Source organism: Mangifera indica, chromosome 3, assembly GCF_011075055.1.
Source record: "Mangifera indica cultivar Alphonso chromosome 3, CATAS_Mindica_2.1, whole genome shotgun sequence".
Taxonomy (NCBI): Eukaryota; Viridiplantae; Streptophyta; class Magnoliopsida; order Sapindales; family Anacardiaceae; genus Mangifera; species Mangifera indica.
The window spans coordinates 5,376,807-5,402,250 of NC_058139.1; the positions used below are offsets into that span (position 1 = coordinate 5,376,807).

The window sequence follows — 25,444 nt, forward strand, 5'->3', positions numbered from 1 at the left end:
CCACATGTTTGTAGAAGAGATAAATTGCTACTTCGGATATCCAAACCAAAAGCCAGAAAGTACCGCATCTTTCTAATTGTAAAAATATTTCAGAATATTTTTATATTTGTTCATGACAATAAAGTAACAGAAACGAAACTTCCACATCATCATCTCCTCCACCACCACCGCTCGCTAAACACTATTGTTGAGTTTCATACTCAAGTCTACTAGAGATAATGGACCCAAAGAAAGAAAATGTTTTATTGAATATTATATTATATACACAGTGGCATTTTGTTCATATAGAAGCCCATTTAAGCAAACTAAAAGGAAAAGAAAATTCCAAGAATTGCAATTTCCTTTTTGAGATATCATTAAATGACAATTTTCCTCTTATTGTTGGTATTCCATCTGGGTGTCACAGTTTATTTAGCAGATAAAGAGTAAAATGTGTTATTAAGATGACGAAACCCTAAACAAACCCAAAAGCCGAGTCTGTGAAAACAAAACCCTAAAAGAAGACCAATCAAACCCTAGTTTTATTAAGCAGTAAAGGCATTAGTTTAGGGCAAAAGTTTTTGCTTTCCCTGCATGAAGATGAATCAAACCCCACTATTAACTTCAAAAACTCATGCACCTCTAAGCTTCCGTATTTCTTCTCATTCTTTTCAAGAAACTTCAACAATTGTTTAAAGAAGCCCACATCACAAGGCAACACAATGCCCCCACTGAACTTGAACCCATATTCCTCTCCGGCTATATTGAGAAGATGCACAAATATTGGCAGGTTCAAGAATCTTGCTGGAATCAAGAACTTCACGCGTGCCTCACCAACATAAACCGCGAGAAAACCAGAAGGAACTTGATTCGAAGCCGAGTCGGAGAGTGTGATGGCCTTCCAGCATTTGATGAGATGTTTGAAATCAATGATTTGCAACATTGTGGTTACTTTCTTCGTGGTGTTAATTGCCATAAAGGAGAGCAAGAAATTAAGAGAGACTCTCTCTTAGTAAAGGGAAATTGTAAGTAGTAGTGTAATTTCTAAATATACAAGGTTTGAATCTAGAAGCAATTATAATACGTGTAGCATAGAGGACGGCAGCTATGCTATAATTATTTATAGAAAAATTGTGGAGAATATTTTAGCCAAAGTGATGTCACTTGGACAATTGCCGGTATTGAGAAATCAAGGAGAAATTGAGAAATTTTGGCTGCCGGTGTTGGACTGCATTATATGGCAGGGAAAGTGATTTCCTGTGAATGGAACTTAAAAAAAATTTTAAAAAAACCCCACAAATAATCAACAGCCCCTTCGGGTTGATGATGTTAAATGAAATATAATATATTTAAAACTTATTAAAAATAACTTTAGTTGCTATTGGGCTTAATTAGCCTCTCTTTAAGGTTAAATAAAAATAATAAAGAGCCTTTATAAGCTTTGCATAGGCCCCTTGACGTCTTTGTGAAAAAACTACACGTCAAGTAATTAAAATCATAACAATATTAGAGCAATAGTATAATAATATTGAAACTAATTTCATTTTCTTAGAGTATTTTCTAAACTAACAACGTATTTATCAAAACTTAACAATATTGAAGCAATAGTAAAAAAAAAAAAAAGGTTTAAACAAGTCATACCCAAAAAAAATTAAGATAAAATCTAGGCCAAATGAGTATTTCCTACCCAACGTTTGATAAAATGATAGATTTCAATTATTTAAGTTAAAAAAATCAATTTTCCATTTATACGTCAAAGTTAACCATTAATTTTAATAGTTAAAAGATATTTATATTATTTTTGCTAAACTTAACAATATTATAAAGATATAAATATCATTTTTAAAACTTATTAGAATATATAGATATTTTATCTAAAATTATTATATTCGTTTCATATATTTTAAAAATAACTATATGGTTTTAATATTTTGTTTGTTTGAATTTATTATCAGATAATAAGTAGATTTAAGTTAGATATTTTGAGATCATCTAATTCCACTCCCAAATTTAAGTATGGGTCGGGTAAGTAATGAAATAAATTTTATTTATAAAAGTTAATTATTTAAGTTTCAAGATTATGGTATGAACAATTTTAAAGTATTTTAGTAAGAAAGATCGAAGAAAATACTATTCGATCAGTATGCACAGGATGACATAGCACGGCCAATCATGTGAGTGTGTGCATAATGTATATATATATTGAAGTATATAGAAGAAATATTGCAGATTAAAAAATTACAGGGGCAAGTTGTTGATTAAACTAATTTGTTAATAGCAGGGGAGAGAGGAATCGATTTGATCAATATTGGATATCATGTTAGTTAGTTAATAGTCATGTTATGTTGTACTAATACGTACAATACCATTGTTGCTTCATTAATAATAGAGTCACTCAACATGTCATCACAACAAGGCTCATCTTGCTGTCAAACGCTGGAAATTAATTGGTCCTAATGGTAATGCAGATCTGCGGAGTGATCGAGATTATTATTAATTAATTAAAACTGTTTCACCCTTGAAATCATTACAACAAAATTAATAAAAGTTGGCGAAAATTTTTGTCTGAAAAAACAAAAATTTTAATTAGAAGGGATGACTAATCAAATCATCACAAAAGTCGTGTTACCCAAGAGTTAACTTATATCTATGGAATTCGCATTTCCCATTAGACATTTTTAGCGACCCGAGCTGTTCATCACTAAAACTTAATATCAGTTTGGATCAATAAAACTTACTATCAGTTTGCATCATGAAATGTTTTAAAGTTTACTATCAATTCGTGGACATTAAATAAATTTACACCATAAGGTAAAAGGATTCAATATTTTGCATGCATTTAAGAGAAAATTATTAACTCAATCTCTTTGGCACAAAAGTGATGGCAGATCCACCTGGTGAATATTTCTTCAATGAACATAAACAATCTACCTTATTCGCTCATATATCTACCTTAATCTAATTCTCTTCACATAAAATAGATAAAAACAAAACCCAACATAGTTAGTTCTTGAAGTAATAAAACATCAGTCTTCAAGATCAATTCTAATTAACCATTTATCCATCTACACATTTGAGAATAATGAGAAGGTGTCAACTCGCTGTCTGAAGAGCAACAACCAATCATATCTTTCTCTGAAGGAAACCCTAATTCATGTAAATAAAACACATCTTTTTTCTCTTCAACCACCTTCAAGATCTTCTCAAATACACAGACTTCACATGGAATCTTCAACACTCCCTCTTGTTGAAACCCAAATTCCTCTTCAGCTTCTCTAAGTAATATCCCAAATGCCTGGTGACTCAAATACTCAGTTGGGATGATAAATCTCTTCAACTCTTTCCCCACACAAACCGCCAAAAACCCTTTCGGGACGACGTCGTTTGATGCGCCTGCTGTTGAAACATCAGAGAAAGAGAGGGTTTTCTTTAGAAACTTGATTCTTTTATTGGTAGTATTTGATGGATTAGGAGGAGTAATGGAAGAGCTGGTTGAATTTTTGTTGGTGTTTTTGGGTGCATTTGCAAGCTTTTTCCACTTCTTTAGGATTTGTTGAAGTCTAACAATGTCACTAATTTTATTAGACTTCTTTGATGAATCCATTTTTTCTGAGTGTTTGTGTGAATCTCAAGTGGGAGATTTAAAGGAGTTAGGAGGTGCATGGTGGACTGAAATTTTGCAATATTTTAATCAATTATTAGCTAACTATATAATAAAATTTGTTTATATTTGGCATTGAAGTTAGGATCACATTTTGTTTCTTTATTCCTTTTATAGCTCTGTCTATAATTCTGAGGCATACCTGCCTATTATTTTACCTTCAAAATTTGAGACTTGATACCATAAAGATAATATATTTTTTTTTAACACAAAACTAATAATGAAAATTGTGAGATATCCTGAATAGGTAATCCCCAGATGAGTAGGTTCCAGATTTTTAAAGGCAGATTCATGTAATCGCAGGATTGGTTTCTCTGCATCTGGAAGTTATAGAGGTAGGTTTTTTGGCAGTTGGGTTCATATTTGTTTTGTTTAAACTATAGTTAGCATTATTGTATTTGTGAACCAAAATGCACCCACATGCATTCATTTTATTTTATAAGTCTAACTCATTCATCGCAATTTGTCTCAGCTGCACTGCATGTCTCAACAGTCAAATCTCCAAGAGCATCTAATAATTATATAATATTAATTTCATGTCTTGATACCTGTGTCTTTATGTCTTTATTTATTACTTGGATTTTGCGTGCTTGAAGATCGGGGAAGATGGGACTCAAGAAATTCCATGTGAATTGCCCATAATTTATACTACCAAATCAGATTTTTAGTTTAAATTAATAATAAAATAAGTACAATAGTACTTTGTATTAAAATAATAAGCATATAAGGGCTTTGTTATCATTGAAATAAATTGCTTAATTATTTGACCTACAAGGTATCCAAAGATTAATTATTTATGATATTATACATGTTGGATGTTAATATTCCAAGAAAAATTAACTTTTCTGTTGCATTTTTCTGGTCTTCTAGAAAAATAATATAGCTTAATCTGAATTCGGCAGTACTTTGCAGGACTAATTTATAGCGTTTATCTCCTTTTGTGTGCAACCTTATACATTATTTTAGATACCAATCTAACAACGATTCATTGATAATATGGATTATACATAAACAACCTTATTACCAATCATTTTGAATACTAATGGTGGCTTTGGTAATTTCACGAAATGGGTATGCATCTGTAAATTACAAAATAAATAAATAAATTGGAAGGAGATGTAGCAAATACGGAAATAAAGTATGGAAGTTGTATTAAAGAAGTCTTTAATAATTGGGAGCACGTTATTTGGTCAAAGGTCAAAACAATTAGACAAACGTATATTTTGATACAAATATTTTATTTTTTTATCAATTAAAGTTAAATTTATTTATTATAATTTATATGCATATTCAGGCAAGTGTGCTAGAACTTAGACTTGATAATTTGTATTATCAAATTATGTTTATATAATATGAATTCAAGTTTTAAAAGAAAAACTCTCAACTCAAATTAGAATTATATTTATGTCTCTTAATCTTAACCTAATCAAAATTATATTTAAGTTGACCTAATATATCTCGAATCGATATAAACTATATACTAAGTTGTATCATATCAAAACAAAACTCATTTGACTAACAATGAGTCAATTGGTTATGAAACAATATATTTGTTTATGAAACATTTGTTTCATCTAAATGAAATTGTATAACATTGTTTGATTACAACTTAACTAACTTATATAGTCTCAAACTCACATAGATTTTAAATAAAGAAATTCTAACTCAATTGATTATCACACAAGAATAATAAAATTATATAATGGTGTGTGTGTGTGTATATACAAAAATGAGATTAAAAATATACTAATTAAATATGAAAATTAAATAAAATATGTAATTAATTACAATATGCTTGGATATTTAAAACTTAATTAGAAAGAAGTTACACATCAGGTATGATAAGTTCAAATTAATAATGCTAAAAACACACCAACAAACTCATAAACATATAAAAACAAATAAACTAGACTTAGGTTAGTTAGGTTGGCTTCAAAAGAAACAATGTCAATTCAGATTAATTTTATGTCAATTTGAGCACAACTTATTTAAGTTTTGAGTTAATCTGGACACAACTCAAACTATATTTTATATGAAAGAAAAATTGAACCTTTATTCAATTTTTTTTTTTATTATATTGTATATGGTTAACAAATCACATCAAAATGATTGATTCTGTTATATCCTCTCTTTTTGGTTAAAAGTGAGATTGGTTAGTGGATTATAAATTATTCCCTTTTTTTTTTTTTGTATCATCATCATAATTTAAATAGTTATGGGTTTAATAATATTAAAATATAGGTTTTGTTCCGTTTTGAATTTTTAAGTATGTTACTCTTCTTTGATGTAAAACACTTATTTAATAAGAATAATATTATATGTACATACTATTTATATATAATTTGAATATATAAATAATTTATCATTATATAATTAAGTATTATTTTATTTTAAATTTAAAATTATTTAATTATATAATAACATATCATTTATCCATTTAAATTATGCATGATATATGTATATGTGTGTGTAAAAATAATTTTATTGATTCAATAAATATTTTTGATAGTATTTACTCTAACAAGCACTTTTCAAAATGGATTTCCAGCCACAAGCCTAAACACTATCAATTACCACCTCAAAAATCAATCATTTCTAGACAATAAGATTTTGAGTGACCAATTAAAGAGAAATCCGGTAAGCATAATTTCTAAGCCATTGAATTTAAAATTAAGAAAACGCTAATTTGTTGCATTAGGTAGCTTGCTTTTAGAATATAAAACATGTATATTATTAGATAATCTTACATTACATTCCAAATAAATAAATAAAATATGACAGAAGTACCATAATAGTCACCCACAAATTAAATAGTTATATCATGCGTGATATTTTTATTTATAATTATTATTATTATTAATTATCTATTAGCTTTTGTAGCTTGTTAGTTTACTAAGAAATGTTTATAGCAAACAATCTCACTATCTATATATTAAAATGTTATAGGATAGTCACCCCATATCTCAACCATGTAATTTATATGAGTTTTTCGTCAATTTGTGATATTGTTGTACTACTATCATAACTATATAGAGATCTATTGATTACCTTTAAGAAACAGATTGAAGAGTTTTTCGACTTGCAAACAAGACAGTATGAATAAATAAAGATGCATGCATGTATGTGTGTATGTATGTATGTATGTATGTATGCATGCATGCAGAAATGGGCAAAATTAAAAGAGTTGAATCTTTAGAAAAGGGAATTGTATTGAAGATGATGAGGCAGTGGAGGTGTTGTCAGCTGGTTGGTTCCTCGTTGCAATCAAATGAATGAAGTGAATGGAGTCACCCAATGTTCCAATTATTAATCTACCTTCAAATAATGAATTGAATGAACCACACTGACCCTCTGCTCTGCATGCACACTGACTCAATGGCTCCATCATTTTTCTTTTCTTAATTCTAACTACCAATAAATATTTGCACATAATTTGCTATTCTATCTGCATTCCCGTATTTACAATAATGCATCAGCTTCATCATTAAATTAGTTTTGGAGTCTTGCTACACTTCTCAATATATACAGTGTCTATCCTTCTAATAAATTCTTATTTTATACAATATATATATAGATCAAATAATGAAGAATTTAATTTAAATAATTATTCACATGGCATACGTAGAACAACAATTGCAGATAGATTGAATCATCTGCAGGTCACATGATTATCCATGTGCCATAAGAATCTCCTAAAGTTTCAAAATCTTCCAATAACATAATATTAAGGTAACCCCTTAAAAACTTGAGAAATAATTTAACTAGCAAATTAAATCATTAAAAAGTTGGTAATGAAGAAAGAGGATGGGCTACGAATTCACACATTGGCAATACAAGAAAAATCTGGAGGAAGCTGCTTTTGATTGATTAATGGAGTATAGGCCAAATACATCATCATATACAGCATAAACGAAATCAATCATCAACAACCAATATGTCTACATCCAGTATCAGAAACATTAATTAATCAATTTAATTATATATTATATGTACGGGGAAGACTATGAAGGGGATGGCTTTGCATTGATAACTAGTCAAGTATTTACACAAGCTAAAACATTCTACTGCCCCAAAATTAGTTCCCACAACTAAAAGCAGACCTCACTTACTCACTCACAACAGTCGGTACCCCTGAGATGTGGAAAAAAGTAGCTGATTTGCCGCATTTTAAGTAACAATAGGCAAAAAGTATGAACATAACTGGAAAACTACATCAAATCTAGACTTCAACTGTTATCTCAAATCCTGGGTGCTCACTATTTTGTCTCTTTTCTTACGTTGATGATGGCTCTGGTCTTGCAGTGTGCTTGTTGATGATGCCTCTGGAAATGTCAAAAGTGAAATCTAAATCAATCTACTCAAGTAAAAATTATCAGATACTAAATGTATTAGATCCATTATAATTACTGAAGTCTAAACATACGACAGGTTACTTCAACAACAAAAAGATAAAAGGTCCAATATGTCTCCTATATTATGTATATCCACCACAAGTTAATCAATTAAAGACCAAATCCACGGATCTAAAAATAAAGAAATACACACAGAGGTAAAAGATAAGGGAAAACAAGGTAAGAAAATGGAGGCATGCACGATTACAAAATGCAAAGTTACAATGATTCTGCAGGCAAACATATGCAACCTCACGAATAAAAAGAAAACAAAAAATGTAAGTTACTCTTTATTAGAAAAAGAAACCGTGCTGTATTTACATATAGAGCAGGGATTTTACCTTTTCTTTTCTTGGGTGGTTTGATGGCACCACTGACGTTAGAAGTTGGTGAAAGAGACCTTTTAGCAGCTACAGGCTTAACTGATGGTTCAGACTTCTTTGAGGGAATGAGAGAATTGTAAAGAATAGCATCAACAGCTTCACGTTGTTGCTTCCTTTTTGCAATTAAATCCGCAGGACCGCCAGTGGTATTACGATCTCTTCCTCTATCATTAGCCTTTTGCTCCTTAACACAACCTCCAGTTGAAGGGGTTGATCCTTTCAATTTTCTCCGATTCCTGTCCTGTTCAAAAGATCCCTTTGAACCTTCCAGCTGTCCTATTTTTGAATATTTATGACTGTCAACTGCTTCTTCTCCTGAACAGTCTAATTTACTCATTGCATCAACACATTTGACTTGTCTCTTACCCAGAGTAGTAATAGCTGAATTCAATTTATCATGGCCACTCTCTTTGGCTTTTTTGCCATCTGAAACATGTTCTCCTGGGTTTGCAGACTGGACATTCTTGGAAATATCTCCATCCCTTTCCTTGCTCTTCAGCCGGCTTGAATCACAATAATTTTCAGGAGCAGGGTTCTTCCTCAGGGCTGATTTAAACATGGACTCATATGGTCTTTTAACTGATAAAACCAAGTTTCTCTCTTTGGCATCCTTCACAAGAGCAGCCCAGTTAGAGTTCTTCTGCAAGGTTCTTGCATTACCTAAAATCCACAAAGAAAGCCTGGCTCTGGTCAAAGCAACATTCATCCTTCTAGCGTCTGCGACAAACCCAATACTGTTTGAGCTAATCCCAGGTGAACCAGAGCTTGAATCTGCTGCTCTCACTGTGGAAAGTATCAGTATATCAACTTCACGCCCTTGAAAACCATCCACAGTATTAAATTCCATATCAGATGTGACAGAAGGTTCAAATGCACTAGAAAAACGAGAGCGCAAAAGGTGAAGTTGACACTTGTATGGTGTAATGATGCCAATTCTTCCACCAACAAACTCAGATGGATATCTGTATGAAGTAAGCATAACAAAACAATAAAATAAATCTAGTAGATGAACATCCATAGAAAGTATAAGGAAAAGTAAAAATTTTAAATAGATTTTCAGGAGAAAAATGATGCATGTACCTCTTCTTGAAAAACCTCAGTAATTCAACAGCAGCACTAGCCTCATGCTCATTATAGAGCGAAAACACACCAGAATTCTTACTACGAAGTTCCTTGCCATCAACAATGTCAAAAAAAACATAGGGTCCAAGACCCTCAGTTGCATGAAATGAAGCTGTTTTTGCTGACGTCTGCTCGCCATTCAGCAACTTACTTTCATAAAAATGCAAGGAAGGAAACCGGCATATATCTGGGTGCATCCTATACTGCCAATAAGAAAATGCATGAGTACAGATTTTGAAGAGGAAAAGAGTTGCAATCACTTCTTATACACTTGCCTCCTTCCTCTCTTTCACATACTATATAAAATCTCCAGAATAAAAAGTATCATAAAGTAACAAAAGAAACACTAAATTATCCAAGTAGAAAAGAAATATGACTGAAAAGAAACTGGAATCACATCTAGCAAAAAAGAATATGAAGAAGTTTTGGTAGATGAGAAAACTTTTAGGTTAGTCTGAAAATTTAAAAGAATCCATCCACATATAACCCAACAAGCATGGAGTCCACAGTGGAAAAGATATCAATTGTGTTGTGTGGCTTTAAATAAGAAAAACTAAACACGAGAACATGTCACATCCCATTTCATAATTGCTTGATTTACATTTCATACACTATTAATCACATATCCAACATTTTTAAGATGTACTAAAAAAGCCAAATAGCTTGACCAGACCAACCTCATTATCTTGCTATGACCTAGCCTCTTCACCAGATCAGCACACAGACAAAATTTAATACATAAAAAGTTTCTTTTATCAACATAACATTCTCTTCCTTCTATAAAAGTTAAAAAACATCTACACACTTGACGTCAAAACCCACAACACTAAGATTTTGACCAGTTGTAGCTTCAAGTAATGCAGTCCATTGTTTTCTTTTTTATAGTTATCAAAGCTATTTCTAGAAATAAAGTAAATAAAAAAAAAAAAATCTAGTCAGGCAATGCTTGGACATCCAGTTTCTATTTTACCTTATAAAAACAGAATGGATGTTCAAATATTTAACAATGAAAAACTTCAATAACTTTTCTGTTTTACCTGTTTGGTAAGGATAACAACTGGATATCCAGCCCTTTGTAAACGCTCAAACATACTGCATTCATACAGAAATTTGCTTGCAACATTTGAGAGAACAGTAGCAGGAAGCTGCTTTGGATCGCCAACCTTCACAAAATTCAAATCTCAGAATTGATTCAAGTCAACAAAATTTTCTGAATACAGAGATAATCCTCACCATGATACATTTTGTCCCATCTGACTTCAAAAGCTGAAGAGGAATCAAAGTTGCAGGTTCCAAAGCCTAGAGTGACATTAACACAGAGTTTAACAGTAAAAATTAAGCAACAGTGCTGCCAATCAAATGCAAACTTTACAAGCCCAAAAACTAATGGAGATAATATTACCTGAGCTGCTTCATCAATTACAACAGCATCAAATAGAGTACTCTCTGATGGATTACCAAATTTAAAACTTGATATAGACTCAGAGCACACTCCATAAAGATCTCCACCACAGCCACTTAATGTTGTTACCACTATTTCAGCTTCCCTCAATATAGTCTTTCTCAGTTTATGTTTCAATGCTTTGGTTTCTTCATAAGATTTCTTCTCATGCAACTCAGCAGCACTAAGATCTTTGTAGATTTGTTTCTTTAGTTCATACATTTTTCTTAGCTTTGCCTCCAATTCTGCATCAGACATTTCTTTAACATCATCCCCCCTATGAGTTTCATCTTCCAACACATTTCTCAGTTCTGAATTTCCATCTTTTAGGCTAGCACGCTTAGCTTCATAAAACCTTATGCGGTCAACCAACTTTTCTAAATCAGAACGCAATGTCACAGAAGAGTCTGCACACATATCATTCCTTGCATTGTTTAAATTCTCTTCTGCCAACCGATGGTCAACAAGTGTATCAATAAAGAGGGGTAATGAATTTGGATGAACAGTCTTAATGTTTCCAACCCGTACAAGATATGGCTTATACATCTTCCCATCGCTGCCATAAAGGCCTTCACTGGATATTCTTGATACCAATTCATCAACTGCTGCATTTGATTGAGCACAAATGAGGACCCTTCCTCTCACAGAACTTTCTAATGTTCTTTTGTCTTTTTCCACATCCTCATTTAGTTGCCTTGCAAAGGCTGCATCCTGCCATGCCCTGGCAATTGCAGCAGACTGACTAATCTTCAGCCTAGGATTGGTGCATGAACTATAACTTTGCTTCAGATGACCATTCAAAGATTTTTTCGTAGCAAGCAAAGCACTGACAATGGCCACTATAGTACGGGTCTTCCCAGTCCCTATAATAAAAATAAATAACTTGAAAAATACAGAAAATTCCTAAATCCATAAGAAGGTTCTCAAAGTAGGAAAAAAAAAGCAATTAGAAATAAGAAAAGAAATACCTGGAGGACCCTGAATAAGAGACAATTCAAATTCTTTCTTTATTTTACGTGATCCAATAGCAGCACTGATCGCTTGAAGTTGACTTTCATTAAAAGAGGATTTTAAAACCAGCTGCAAGGGCTGGGAAAGCTTGCCCAGATCTAGTTCTTTAGATTCATTATATCTAGAGGAAACACTCACAGGATTCAAAATAACTGGAACCAGAGGGATATCCTTTAATGAAGATAAAGCGTGAAATTCTCGAAGTTGAGGTGTAATGCTCATAATACGACTAGCATGCCATTTACTACGTTCAAGAAGGTTCCTCCTAGCTTGATCTAAACGTGAAGACCCATTTTGAAGATAGAACCTGATAAGCAGTATGCTTGACCTTCTTTTGTTGTCTCTCTCACGCCTCTCCACCTAAGTATCAGGTTGAATAATTCAGAATAATGAAAAAATGTCACTATAAATTGGACGAATAGATACTCAGCCATGAGAGACCTGGAGGATCCATTTTTTCCAGTTATTTAGAGAAGCTTCAGTTAATTGCACTTAAAATACATAAAATTAATTAACCTTCTATATCAATCTTAGTCAGGTAAAAATTCAATATCCAGATAAGGAATAAATTAATAAGAATGGTCAATGAAGAACATTCCAATAAAAAAATTAGTAATAACATTTTTAAGAACAAAGAGGCTATGTCCATTGAAAGGCTAATTAGAGAAATATCAAAATATAAATTTATTTGCATAAACGTATGAAACCACCATCTCTTTTGAAAAGTGATCAGGAAAAATATGATGCAAATACCTTTCCAACCATGTGAAAATCATGCGACGTCTTTCGTGGAGGCTCTCTGGTGAGCAAAACAAGGTCATTTTCTGAAAAGCTTTTAGATGTCACAGATTCTTTATCATCATGGACAAAGCGAACAAGATGAAAGTCATCAATTCTCTCAACTGAAAGGACAGACAAACGACCAAAATACATATCCTCCCATGAAGACATCTCCAGGAAGAAACTATGTAATTGTGCTTTAAACTCCTCCAAAACCAATGGTCGAAAGATGGTGACATACTGTTCAGGTGATTTAAAACACACAGGAACCTCCTTTAATTCACAAAGCACACGATTCTTATCTTCACTAGCAGATGCTAATCCTACTGCTGCAAAATAATCTATTTCTAGAATGGGTCTATACCAGTCATCAAGCCTTGGAGGTCCAAACCTTTTCACTCCAGGCTCCATCCTGTGTGATTGGCCAGGTCGGCTTTCATGGGGTGATTTAAGTTGAATAACTTGTCTCTTAGGAACAAAGGGGCCTGATTTTGCCAGATACGACTGCTTAAGTTTTAAAGACCTCAAAGCACTCTCCAACGGATCATCCTCAGTTTGACATACCAGCTCTTTCAGAACAGTACCAGTAGCTTCAGCAACCACATTATTGCAACCTTGATTCTCATTTTTAGACCCAAAGGACTCAACTGATTTACTCTTTAAACCAACTTTCTGCAGTGACAAGGAATCATTTATATTAGATTTGGAGTTTACTTCTTTCTTCTTACCATCCACAACTTCTGTATTTAGAGAATCAAGTGATTTATCTCGCAATTTATCAATGTCCAGCTTCTGAGAAGCTTGGCCAGCACCATCCTTATCTGTCTTAAGCAAAGAATCCAACAGATCCTTTGAAGCATCAGCACTATAGGCATTATTCTTCAAAGAGTCAGTTTGTGAAGTGCTATAATCAGATGTAAGTGCCAAAGTCTTGCTATCCAACATGTACTCTCTTGACTTGACATCTGATGAAGTAACCAGATTTGCTGAAAGTTCTTTTTCTGTCTCATCATCTGAAAGAACAACTAAATCATCTTTATGCCTATTAAGCAATGTTTCAGAATCTAGGATTTGAGTATCTGCATTCTTCACAGGAAAAGGCTGCAAATCTGAAACAGTAGACTTTCTCTCCATAGCCAAGCCCTCAGTAAACAATGCTTTCGGCTTCAAGGAGATCTTTTCGATACTACAAGAAGATTCCTTTGATAATGAAACACAAAGATGTGATGTTTTTTCCATCAGTTCATCCACGTCAAAATTATCTAAGATGCGACAATAAAAAACAAAAGTAGCAAAGAGTTAAAAATAAATGAATGATCCATAGGAAAGTGAAATTCACCAACTTGAAATCAAAAATGTTTTAAGCTCACCAGACAATAAAAGATTTTCAATGGCACTGACTGTCAATAAGGATGTACTACTGCATGACTCTTTGAGCAGATGTAGAAGAGAAGTTACAGTTCTTTTCCAGTATACAAAAACAATTTTAAGTTGTGACTTTCCCCAATCCATCAGGTCATGAAGCCATTTGTAATCGAATAAATTTTTAACCGTCTTTCCAAAATCCTTATATTGTTTTATAAGCAAGGGGCAAAGTCTTCCAAAAACAACAGGAAGAATCTCGAGCAGGCGGATACAACTCGTCTGAAACAAGAAGAGAACAAGATCAAATATTGCCCCCAACATAAGCACATGGACACAAGTGTGCCTTACTGCACCCACACCCAAAAACACAAGAATGTGTATACTTTTTTTTAAAAATGTGCAATCTAATTAATCCAGAGGACAGAAAGTTTCTTAAGAATACAATTATATTGAAAATGATATTTACATTATTCATATACCTTTTTTTTCATAAATGAAATTGTTAATCTATATTGAAGAAATATGAATTAATGCTTGATGTTTGTATTGCAATCATTTACCAAGAGTACACAAGAAAGGAAACAAGTAAAATGGGATCATTTCCAAATAAAGCCTGCAATGTTACCTGGCAAAGACTGTAGTCAAGAAACATCTTCCCTTCTAGCAAACACCTTTTAACAGCAGGCCATGTAATTTCCGACAGGAAGTAATGAAATTTCTCCCATAACTTCAAGTCAACATTTGAAGAATGTCCAACACTTCCATCAGAAGAATCAAAGACTGGCTGCCTTAAAAATCCACCTTGAGAAGAGAACTTTGTAACTTTCACGTGTTCAGATGAATTTTCCAGCAAATCCGAATTCAGTAAATGCCCTTCTTCAAATAATTTCCTTAGAGTGAAGAAAAAATGATGCAAAGCCTGAAACTTTGATAGAACAGAATCAAGTTGCACCTGCAAAAGTATGTAAACCGGCTAACCAGTTATCATGTTGTACTCTCTTATACTGTCCCTAGATATTAAGGGTCAAATGTTTAGAGAAAAATGTCTGTTGACAATTAAAGCATGCCCAAGAAACCAAATCAAACATCCAATTAATATAATATTTATACATACCTAATGCCAAAAAGAAGGGAAAAAAATAAATACCGAAAAAAAACCACCACTTTACCAGTTTCAAAGCATGTCTCAAGCCCAAAAAAGTGGCAGACAAAGAAGAACTGTATGAACAAAGAAACTTTAAACCAGAAGCAAGACCACGTGTGTTTGACACTTGCTCCAAGACACTCTTACCAAATTGCCTCACTTCCTGCATCAAATAAAGAGAAAAAAGATTATGTTAAACTCTTGGCAGAAATTCAATCACAAGACGAGTAAAAAGCTATAAGGTAATACGACATACTTCACAAATAAAAGAGTATATTTAATTCTAGTGTAGGAGGATATTCAAAATGGTGCACAAGCTGTCCAAAAACACCCTAAATGGTATCCGATTCGAAAGCAGGACACCTTTTTTTTTTTTTTTTTTTTGCAAAGAAACAAAGATACTCTATAAAAGCATACAAGAATGGCAATATGTCCATAAAAAAAGAACAAGCTGTAAACACAAGAATTCATAGAACAATAAAAAATGAAATACCTCTCCTATTCCAAAATATTCAACACTAAAGTGAAAAATCCATAATTAAATTTACACAAAAATCTTCCCTAGCTAGGTAATTGAAGCTCCCAATTCTGTTGGATAAAGCAGAAAGAAACATCTTTGAATTCTGAAATAATGAGGCCCAAAGAAGCCTAAAATTTCACTGATTCCACATGGTCCAAATCTCTCATGTCCTAAAAAATTCTCCCATTTCTTCCTAACCAAATTACCCGAAAAATTACCATAACTGCACAATTCCACAATACAGAGGTTTTTCTTCTGCCTCCAGAGGAAACATATCTCTCTAACAAAAGCCAAGGAACAAGAAGAAGGAACTGCCCAAATGGATATCCAATGGCATTAATTAGAACCTCTAATGACATCTTTAGTATCCTAACATTCGTATGCATCCCATACTTATTTTTAATGGCTTAGTGCCAAAGCAGGTTAATTTCAAGTGGGAGTCAATCACCAAAGCCATTTGCCACAGAAGGCCCAATTTCTTTTAACAAGATTACAAACCCTAAGCTACCTATAATGAGAAAGTTCGAGACTCCAAAGTCCATTTCACTAGGTCAGTGTTTTTCCCTTCTCCAAATCCTTCCAAAACAAAAGGTGATCTTGAGATTTTATGGCTTCTATTAAAATTCCTTTAACTTCTTCCAACTCTTGGCTAGAGAGACCTTGTGAGGAGGAAATAAGAAAGGGAGTCTTTGATTGTAAAGGAGACTTAGAACATAACCAAAATAAAATAAACAAACAAAGAAGTATACCTATACAAGAAAAGGGAGAGAGAGAGAATTCAGAATCATGAGGAATCCAAGGAAATGAGAAATACTAAAACTTGACTTCATCTAATGATGAATGAACATTTTTGGTCTTCAAAAATTTCCATTGAAATAGCCAAAAGGATATCCATATTCCAAACCAATAACACCATTACTTTCTCCTAAAGAAAATCTAAACTTTCAATGACAATGGAACAGCATGAGAGGAGTGCAGCAATATCAAGAGTCAAAAACAGGGATGTCAAGTTTCCCTGCAAAGAAAACTACTCACAGAGGCTAGGCCCAGTTCAGGGAGGGATTTTAAACAAAACTTCAGGATAGGATGGGGATGGGGCTGAAAAAACAATCTTCCAAAATAAATTAATAATTAAATGTTTTAATTTGATTGCATAAGAAGTATTTAAAGATTAATACAAAAAAGTAACAAAAAAATCTTTATCTAATATTCATCAATCACATGAGGAAACACAACTTTACCACATCTTCGTTTCTCTCTCTATTAACTGAATTTTACAAATAATTAGGATTAGATTTTTTACACGTATATTAAATGTTAATGTAGTAATATATTTAGTGATGTGGAATTTCATCTATTACTTTTAACAACCTAGCAAAAACAATGAACAATGAAAAAGAAAGTCATCAGAAGTCAACATGGGATAAAGATGTCTATATAATGGTCACTGTGAAATAGAAAATAAAGGAAATCAATTTTTTTTCTAATGTCTGAGATTGGGTCCTGAGGGGATCCCTACCCTTGGCTAGTTTAGGAGTGGGGATGAGGATGACAATTTGCACCTCTACTCACCCTAATTGCCAAAACTTGGGGGATGGGAAAAACTTAATCCATAAATGCCATGCAACAATGTATGATAAAAAGATGATCAATGCTCCATACCATATTGACACATATTACTCCAAGTAGAAGATAATCTTTGTAAAAACATTTCAGAAGTATTGACTTGCCTTCACAGATTAGACCAAGTCAAAGTCCTTAAAGAGATATTAGTCTTCATATCATTTTCGAGGTTTGAAAAAGGGCATTAGATTTTAGTCGAAATCCTTCACCATTATAAGCTATAACACAACATCCAAGATTTCCACATCTGTCAAAAATATTCCCTAAGTCGTTAAGACCTCATCACCAAAACTTCTTCAGATATTAAAGATAATACCATGGGAATAACCTTGCAAAGGCAGGATACTTAGCTATTAATCCTATTTAATACTTCTTTAGAATGAACCAAATGAAGAAGCATCAGTATTTGAGTTGAATCAACATTGCCGGAATAATTCCACAAAAAATAGGCAACAACTACAACACTGCCAAGCAAACTCAAATAATGACCATACCAAGCCCTCTTTCATAAAAAAACTCTATTTCAAATATCCACCAATCTGGATGATTTGATTACTAATTTTGATTAATGTAGTAAATACTCCCACTTTAAATCCAGTCATATCCAATATCTTCATATTCCAAAATATGGTAAAAACTCATCAATTCTTTCATTTAGACACATAATGCAACTAAAGTATTAGAGTTCACAAAGTTATATTTGCTGCTCATTTTTCTCTAACAAGTAAAGCAATAAACCTGAGGTTGTGCATGCTATCGCATTGCCATACTTACATCATTAGGATCAACAAGCAAAAGAATTAAGCTTTCGCTCATCCGTGGCTCCCAAGTCCACTGTTTCCGTAGCTCTCCTTGCCCTATTTGAACTATAAAATGTGCAGTTAACCTATAAAACAGGACCATAGAATTAAATTAAAAGGGTAGCAATTCCACACTAGAATAACTGATCTAACTATTTAAATATAAGAGGTGGTTTTCTAAAATAACATCAGCCTGAATATAAACTATGAAAATGTATAACTGAAAAACATTTAAAGAATAAAAGCAAAGAATGTGTTCATAACCTCTTGAATGCTCTTATTAAAGGTAGACACATTGTTGACACTTCCATTGAGTTTTTGGATAACTTCCCACCTCCACCATCTTCACAACCAGTTGGAACCTTCCACCCAAATGTAGAAGAGATTTCAGTAGCCGACGAAGACAGCCAAGTTTTAATATGAAGTGCTAATTCTGCAGTAATTTCAGGTTCCAAAAAGGAAAACCGGGATCGAGCCCAGAACACAGCCTTGGATAATGATACAGGTAGGACTGATGGATCAATATCAACTAGAACATCAATCCACAACATTGGAATGCACATCCAGCCTCTGTACTCCTGAGAACTAATTTTACTTTGTGCACCAAATTCACTCCAAGAACTATTATCCTTCTCTTCAATATCTGGAGAAAAAGGAATCATTTGATTGTCTTCATCGTCATTAATGTCAATAGATATGATACTATCAGCATTAAAAGGTTTGGGAGAATTCAGAGTGGAAGTTATCAAGGCAGCAGCATCAGACACTATAATAGTTTGAAAAAGATCAAAAGCAGGTTGTCGCAGAGAACTGTGAAGTGTAGAATCCTTCAGTGAAGACACAAGAGAAGGGCCCCTGTTCAGGAAAATTGCTATAAATGATCAATGCATTTTTTCTTGTGTACACATGAGAAGGAAAAGGGATGGGAACAGAACACAAAAGGTGAATGAAGACCTATTTCTGTTTGTTAAAGAACACAGATGAAAGAAGATAACTACATGTAAGATTTATCCCTAATACATACATACATACACAAAAGGTGAATGAAGACTTATTTCCGTATGAAAGAAGATAACTACATGTACATTTTATATATATATATAAAATTAATTAATTTTCTTAAATAGCCCCACCAGACCATAAAGTTTTCAATACCTCCTTTTCCGTCCGACCTCTAGATTAAAAAACGACTTCCAAATACACAATTTCAATCATTGAGTTAATACTTTCATATATCTTCAAGAAAAAAAAAGTACAAAGGGCCAAGTTCTACATACCACATATGTGCACATTCAAAAGGTGGGCAAGGTGGGTTCATCTTGTAGCCACGGTATACAATAAGAAGGGCAATCTGAAAAACACAATCTTGCAAAAAAGCAACAGCAGTGAGCTAAAACAAAACTACAAAGGAAAAAAATACAAACAGGCATGACTACAACAGACATTGCTGACTTTTTTATAAATCTCTAAGTAAGTAGAATAAACCTTGCAGGCCAGTTTTGTTGTTAAAACACTGAAGTTATTGCTCACTGGAACTTGGTGGAGGAGAAAGTATAGAAAATTCCTACGCTGCTTTTCATGTTCCCCATCTTGTAAAGCTTCAAGTGACTGGATCAATAGGAATTGTATAAATTAGTACAATCATAAAAGCTACTCACCACATAGACATAAACTTAAAAGAATAACTAAAAATTCACAAGTATAGGAAAAAGATATAAATAAAAAGACATTGAAGAATGGTTGAACAAACAAATGGTGGAAAACTTCATAGACATGCCTGCAGGAAAGGCTGGAAGAGATCAAAAATGTCTTTATGGATTTTCTCATTTCGGGTATGGAAACATTGGCCCAACAATGTATTGCGCATCACGCTTGGAGACAAAGTAGACCTCAACCAAAGCTTACAGCCTGAAATCAAGCTCACATAGGGAAGAAAATGAAAAGGCTGTGTCAATCTGACATTATATAGTACATCAAATTAAGTCAGGAATATGCACCTACCAAGCATTTTGAAGAGTTCTCTCAAGCAAATAACAGCATGAGAAAATTCAGGCGAATCACCACTGACATGGTTGAGCACAATGTCAAAGAAAATGGGATAGCGTTCCAGTATACCTTCTTCTAAAGCTGGGGGTTCTACGAACTCGAGCCTTTTAAAAATCAGACGCATTAGCATTAAAAAGAAGGGGAAATGTTTTTCAATAGTAAAAGTTTTAGCTATAGCTTCCTACAATGATGTGATTCCAAGCCATATGGGTAGGCGCTCCAGCTGCACTCTTGGCCTTGAAGTCTTCACAGTTGATGGTAATACTTCAGTCTCCAAAAAACCAACAAATTTCTTAAGCAAAGGCTGCAATGGTTCCAAATCTGTTGCTCTCCTACGCAAAAACAGATAATATCCTTGAGAAAATATTACAACATACCCAGGATGTATATAGCCATAAAGAGGAAGTAAGCATCTAAAAAAAATCTAAGATTCTGTGAATACATGTTCTTCACATGTACAATGACAGTTCAGTGTTTCTACAATAGTTAAATGATAATGCTATTTCTTTTAGATTGAAGCTGGTATCTAATAGGTAGCAAGCAAAGATTTCAAATATTCTTATTTCCATTATGATGGTCTGACCATAACCAATGGCGATAACTATGAAATCCATGGTTAAAGAAATGACCACAGAAACTTCTTTGCATTTAATTAAACAATTCAGATCTAAGAATAAAACATAGGATCATTTACATTGTCTTCATTTTTTTTTCAATAACAAGATAATTTGACTGCTCTGTGAATATTTATAATACATAAAACCCATAGCTGCATTGGAAATAAATCAAATTTATGATTTGGGTGGTACTTTGGATTTTCATGTCTGATGTATCCATAAGAACATCTTTATCCATGAGATGTAAAATTATAAGTCAAATAATCCTTAGCCTCCTGTTAAAAGAGAACGCACAAATTCAACAACAATCAGGACCAAAAAAAAAATAATTAAAAATAAAACAGCAAAACTTCTTGGAAACTTCCATAATGTCAGTGCATTCGCAATTTCCCACACTATGTTCAGCATGACAACAACAAACCCTAAATTACCTGAATTCATATAGTTAATATAATGATCATAAAGGACACAACCCATTCAATCCTGAAAAAGTTCTGAAAGCACCAAACCTCAACCTCAACCCCAAGAATAAACCAGCAGTGTTATCAATATATCAAAAAGATAAATAACAGTCACATGCATCATTCCAGGAAAAAAACAGTAATAAGAAAACAGTACCTCAATTTACCCACAGTAGAAGCTAATCGGCGACCAATGCTACGAACCCGTCTATTGAAAAAAAACAATGCATAGACACCCTGACAAAATCAGGCACACTTATGAAGCAGAAAATAAAATGAAAACAGTGCTGAGACAAAGAAAATAACTCAACCAATGAAATACCGGAAACTGTTGATGCCCAGCCAAAGCTAATTCATGCATGTTATCAACTGCTTCAATAAATATTTCAAATTCTGTGAACAAGGACTGATCATCCAACAGAATAGGGAACATCAAAACCTGTTATCAAAATTAAAGAAAACATATGCAGGGTGCATTCACCATGCAAAAACAAGACAGAACAAATATATCAGTTAGCAACCATATAACATAATAACAACTAAAAGTTAAAATAAATATACAAGTAATTCTACCTTACAAAAACTAGCATATTGTACTCAATATCCCATAGATTGGAATACACAACTAATTTTAAATTGGCAAAGGAGTCCCACAATTCTTACATGTGATCAGTAAAAATTATTCTAATTTTACGTCCCAATTTTTTACTTAATATGATTGGTTTCAAATTCCAATTCTAGGATCAACATTTTCTCATGATCTATGTCAAACTCTGTAGAAATTGCATGACTGGAATGATTTAATTTTTGACCCTACTAAACTATTTAAAAAAGAGAGAGGAGAGAAAGAAATAGAAACATTAAATTAAAAAAATTATTCTATATCTAACTCTTGTAAAACCATAGCCAACCCCTTTAGCTGTTGAACTTTACATATTCCTAGTAATTGCAGGGAAGGTCAATGTAATTTTCCAAGCCTGAGAGGTCTAAGTAGAATTCAGGAAAATCAAAAGAAAGGTAAGTAAAATTTACCCAGTATAATTTGATTATACAATAATTTCCTAAATTTTAAAGTTATCCATGTTTTAATCAATAACTCATTATAATCTTCTTAAAAGTAAAAATATTCAAATATACACAATAACAAGTTTGAATTAATATTTAAATGCTTAATTAACTGGAATTAGTTTTTACTAACTAAATTGGTTTTAACAATTTAATGGTGCAAATATTAAAAATTAACAATATCAAATATATTTATCAATCATTATAAATAAAAATTTGAGAATTTTTAATGATTAATTTTTTAATTATATTTGCACATGAAATCGATATAAATAAATCATATAAAATTTACAACAGTAAATACTTAATGAATAATGTAAACACTTATTATTTATTGTAAACAAGATTCACATATACTGAACAATTAATTTGAATAACATTTATATATTTAATCAGTCTCATTAAATTTACTTTAATTGGATTAAATTACCAATATTGTAGTAAAAAAAATTAATTATGTAATATCTATTTCCTGATTCAATAAAAATAAAATATTAATAAATATGTAAACATTCAAATGCTTTAAAAATAAGCTTCATTTAAATTGGTTTTAAGTCAGCTTACTACTGAAATTTACGATTTTTCCCCAACATACAATTTAGTGCAATGCCAAACAAAAAAAATATAAAGTATAAGCTAATCCAATTCGATCAAAAGAGTTAGCTTAATTCAATTCTGGAAACTGTAAACAACCTAATAATGTCAATTGTAACAAGGACGTAACAGTAATTTGTTGAAAATATAAATTATGAACATGACTGACAATCTAAGTCATGTGCATTCAGGAATGGGGCTTAAAACAGAAAATATGATGAGGAGCAAGAGATAATCGATTTTCAATCTTAGTGCAATCTTTCACTTGTAATCTGGTCATAAGGAGGATAGCTAATTAGGAAGCTAAGTAGTTTAGAACTTCCCCAGAATTATATGCAATTTTGGAAACATAATAAAAGCCCATGATATAATGACCATGAAAACAAGACTACCTCCGGAACTGAACAAAGGTCTAAACTACATTCAGACAGTGGGTACTAACAGCATTTATCTGATATGTTTATTTTCCATTCAGATTGAAATCAATTCTTAAGTTTTAATTAATTAATAGGAAATATTGAAGCATGAACAGAAAAGCCTGATTGAATTTTAATTCGTAGGCAGTGTTCTACAATGAAGAAGTTTCTGAATCATATCAACTTATATGCCATCTTGGTCAGCTTGAACCTTGTTTCTAGTTATTACATCATATTCTGTGAACCCACATACCTTAATGTGATAGCCTGATTCCTGCCTCTTTTTAGCATAAAAATGGACTGAACTTTGTCTTAGATTCCAGGTATTTAGTTCAACTAAAGCCATGTACCAACAATTATAATCCTCAATGCTAAATATAGAGAATATTATAGAGTAACAAATGAAATAAAGAATATGAAATAAAAGATTTAAAAGATAAGAAACGACCTCATACATGACAGCAACGACTTCATTATAATCACTTTGAGGATTATATTCTTGGCATGCTAATCTTGCATGTATCTGTCTCAAGTGCTGAGTCACCCTTTCCTCATCAAGACTTTGCAACACATTAAGGAGATGACCAACAGTACCCAAATCATACTCCAGGCTATACATCTCTTGAGCTTGGTGGTGTTGAGAAATGCATTGGACACAAGACCGCATTTCCTCAGACATTCTTTTCCACAAAAGCTTAAGAGGTGAGTCTGTGCGCTCATCTTTGAAGTAATTGTAAAAGACCTCCAATTGCGGCCCCATTATGTCCCAGGAGCCACACCATACATGACTTTGTTTAGGCAAGCTAATCAAGAAATTAGATGCATCCGCAAACCTTACCAAAGAAAAATAAATTCTTCAGTAATCTCACATTATAATTGAAGCAAATCAAAGTTGAGAACAATTACACAGCTGATTACAAATAAAATGCAACAATGCAAGCTATTCATGACCATATGGCTAAAAACAAATGACAGCTCTTCTGTTTAATCGCTAGATCAAACCCATTAAAGGCTTCATGTTTATTATCCAACTAAACAAAGGTACCTTCACACTTACATCAAATCACATTTTCTAAGAAGCAAATGCTTTTCATTCAATAAACCACCAAATCACAAGGTTTATATTAAATTTTGAGTTTGTATTCCCAAAAAACAAAATCTAATTCCTTAAAATGGATGGAAACTCACTGAAATATGAAACAAGATGACTAGAAGTAACGTAAATAAGTTTTAAAAAACAGCTAAACAAAAACTAAGTCTCAGTGTTTCTTAGTACCAACTATCAAATGCTTCTCCAAAAAGCATTGAATCTATATCAGCCAAACAATCACTTTAAATTAGAAGCTAAACAGGGATAAAAGAAATCTCTTTTTCTTCTTAATTCCGGAATTAAGTATTATTCATTTCTTGACGTATTCATACATCAAACGTAAATGAATTAAAGAAAGAAAGACTTCGATACCAATTTTCTTTATGCTGATTAATCCGACGTCGTTTAGAGGGATCGTTACCATCGTCCTCTTCTTCTTCTTCTTGAATGTCTCTCCACCGATCAAGTAACTCTCGTCTAGACGGAATCACCTCCACCATTCTTTTAAATTTCGTTGTCAAATATATTTATCCGATTGATTTTAAAATTTTCAGAGTTTGGGTCAAAGATAAGCATTCAAAAGTAGGGTTTGTGTCCGGGACATAAAGAGAAAAAAGGAGGGAGAATTCATCATCAAATCAAAGGAAACTTTGACACTGAACAGGTAATTATTACAGTGACCACGCAAAACGGCACCGTTTTCATACAAATGAGAAATCTATACACGTTTTAATAAGACACATCGTCCCAAAAAATGTAGTTTAACTGGCAAGTGCGTGGAATAAATATTCTTATGATGATCGGGTGAAGTGATAACTTTGCTCTTGTAAAGAACAAATGTGTTATCATTTAACTTTGAAAACCTTTGAGGCAGTCTATAATAATAATAATCTCCCTTTATTAAAGCAACTTAATATTCTTTAAATAAAAAGAAA

General features: G+C 32.6%; 3 protein-coding genes across 5 annotated transcripts; all 3 read right to left on the bottom strand.

Annotated features, from left to right (window-relative positions):
• Positions 1-545: 545 nt before the first annotated feature.
• On the bottom strand, positions 546-922 carry LOC123210881 (auxin-induced protein X15-like). Its single transcript, XM_044629370.1, has 2 exons — positions 620-922; positions 546-569 (listed from the first exon to the last, which is right to left on the bottom strand). Exons 1-2 carry the CDS (start codon positions 920-922, stop codon positions 546-548), a joined length of 327 nt encoding a protein of 108 aa, XP_044485305.1.
• Positions 923-3,028: 2,106 nt separating this feature from the next.
• Positions 3,029-3,583, bottom strand: LOC123210883. The gene has a single exon (XM_044629373.1). It carries the CDS (start codon positions 3,581-3,583, stop codon positions 3,029-3,031), a length of 555 nt encoding a protein of 184 aa, XP_044485308.1.
• Positions 3,584-7,588: 4,005 nt separating this feature from the next.
• On the bottom strand, positions 7,589-25,153 carry LOC123211184 (helicase sen1). Of its 3 annotated transcripts, XM_044629736.1 has the most exons (22): positions 24,882-25,136; positions 23,868-24,252; positions 21,667-21,783; positions 21,502-21,581; positions 20,452-20,598; positions 20,222-20,370; positions 19,998-20,128; positions 19,706-19,828; positions 19,498-19,571; positions 18,485-19,075; positions 18,195-18,306; positions 15,303-15,440; positions 14,759-15,085; positions 14,139-14,412; positions 12,742-14,030; positions 11,946-12,348; positions 10,939-11,840; positions 10,770-10,835; positions 10,574-10,699; positions 9,495-9,739; positions 8,373-9,376; positions 7,589-7,962 (listed from the first exon to the last, which is right to left on the bottom strand). In XM_044629736.1, exons 1-22 carry the CDS (start codon positions 25,007-25,009, stop codon positions 7,874-7,876), a joined length of 6,900 nt encoding a protein of 2,299 aa, XP_044485671.1. In that variant the 5' UTR covers positions 25,010-25,136; the 3' UTR covers positions 7,589-7,873. The 3 variants fall into 3 exon arrangements, with proteins under 3 accessions (XP_044485671.1, XP_044485672.1, XP_044485673.1); XM_044629738.1 differs by lacking the exons at positions 7,589-7,962; positions 8,373-9,376 and having other exon boundaries at positions 9,553-9,734; positions 24,882-25,153; XM_044629737.1 differs by lacking the exons at positions 19,998-20,128; positions 20,222-20,370; positions 20,452-20,598; ... (2 more) ...; positions 23,868-24,252; positions 24,882-25,136 and having other exon boundaries at positions 19,498-19,585.
• Positions 25,154-25,444: the final 291 nt, after the last annotated feature.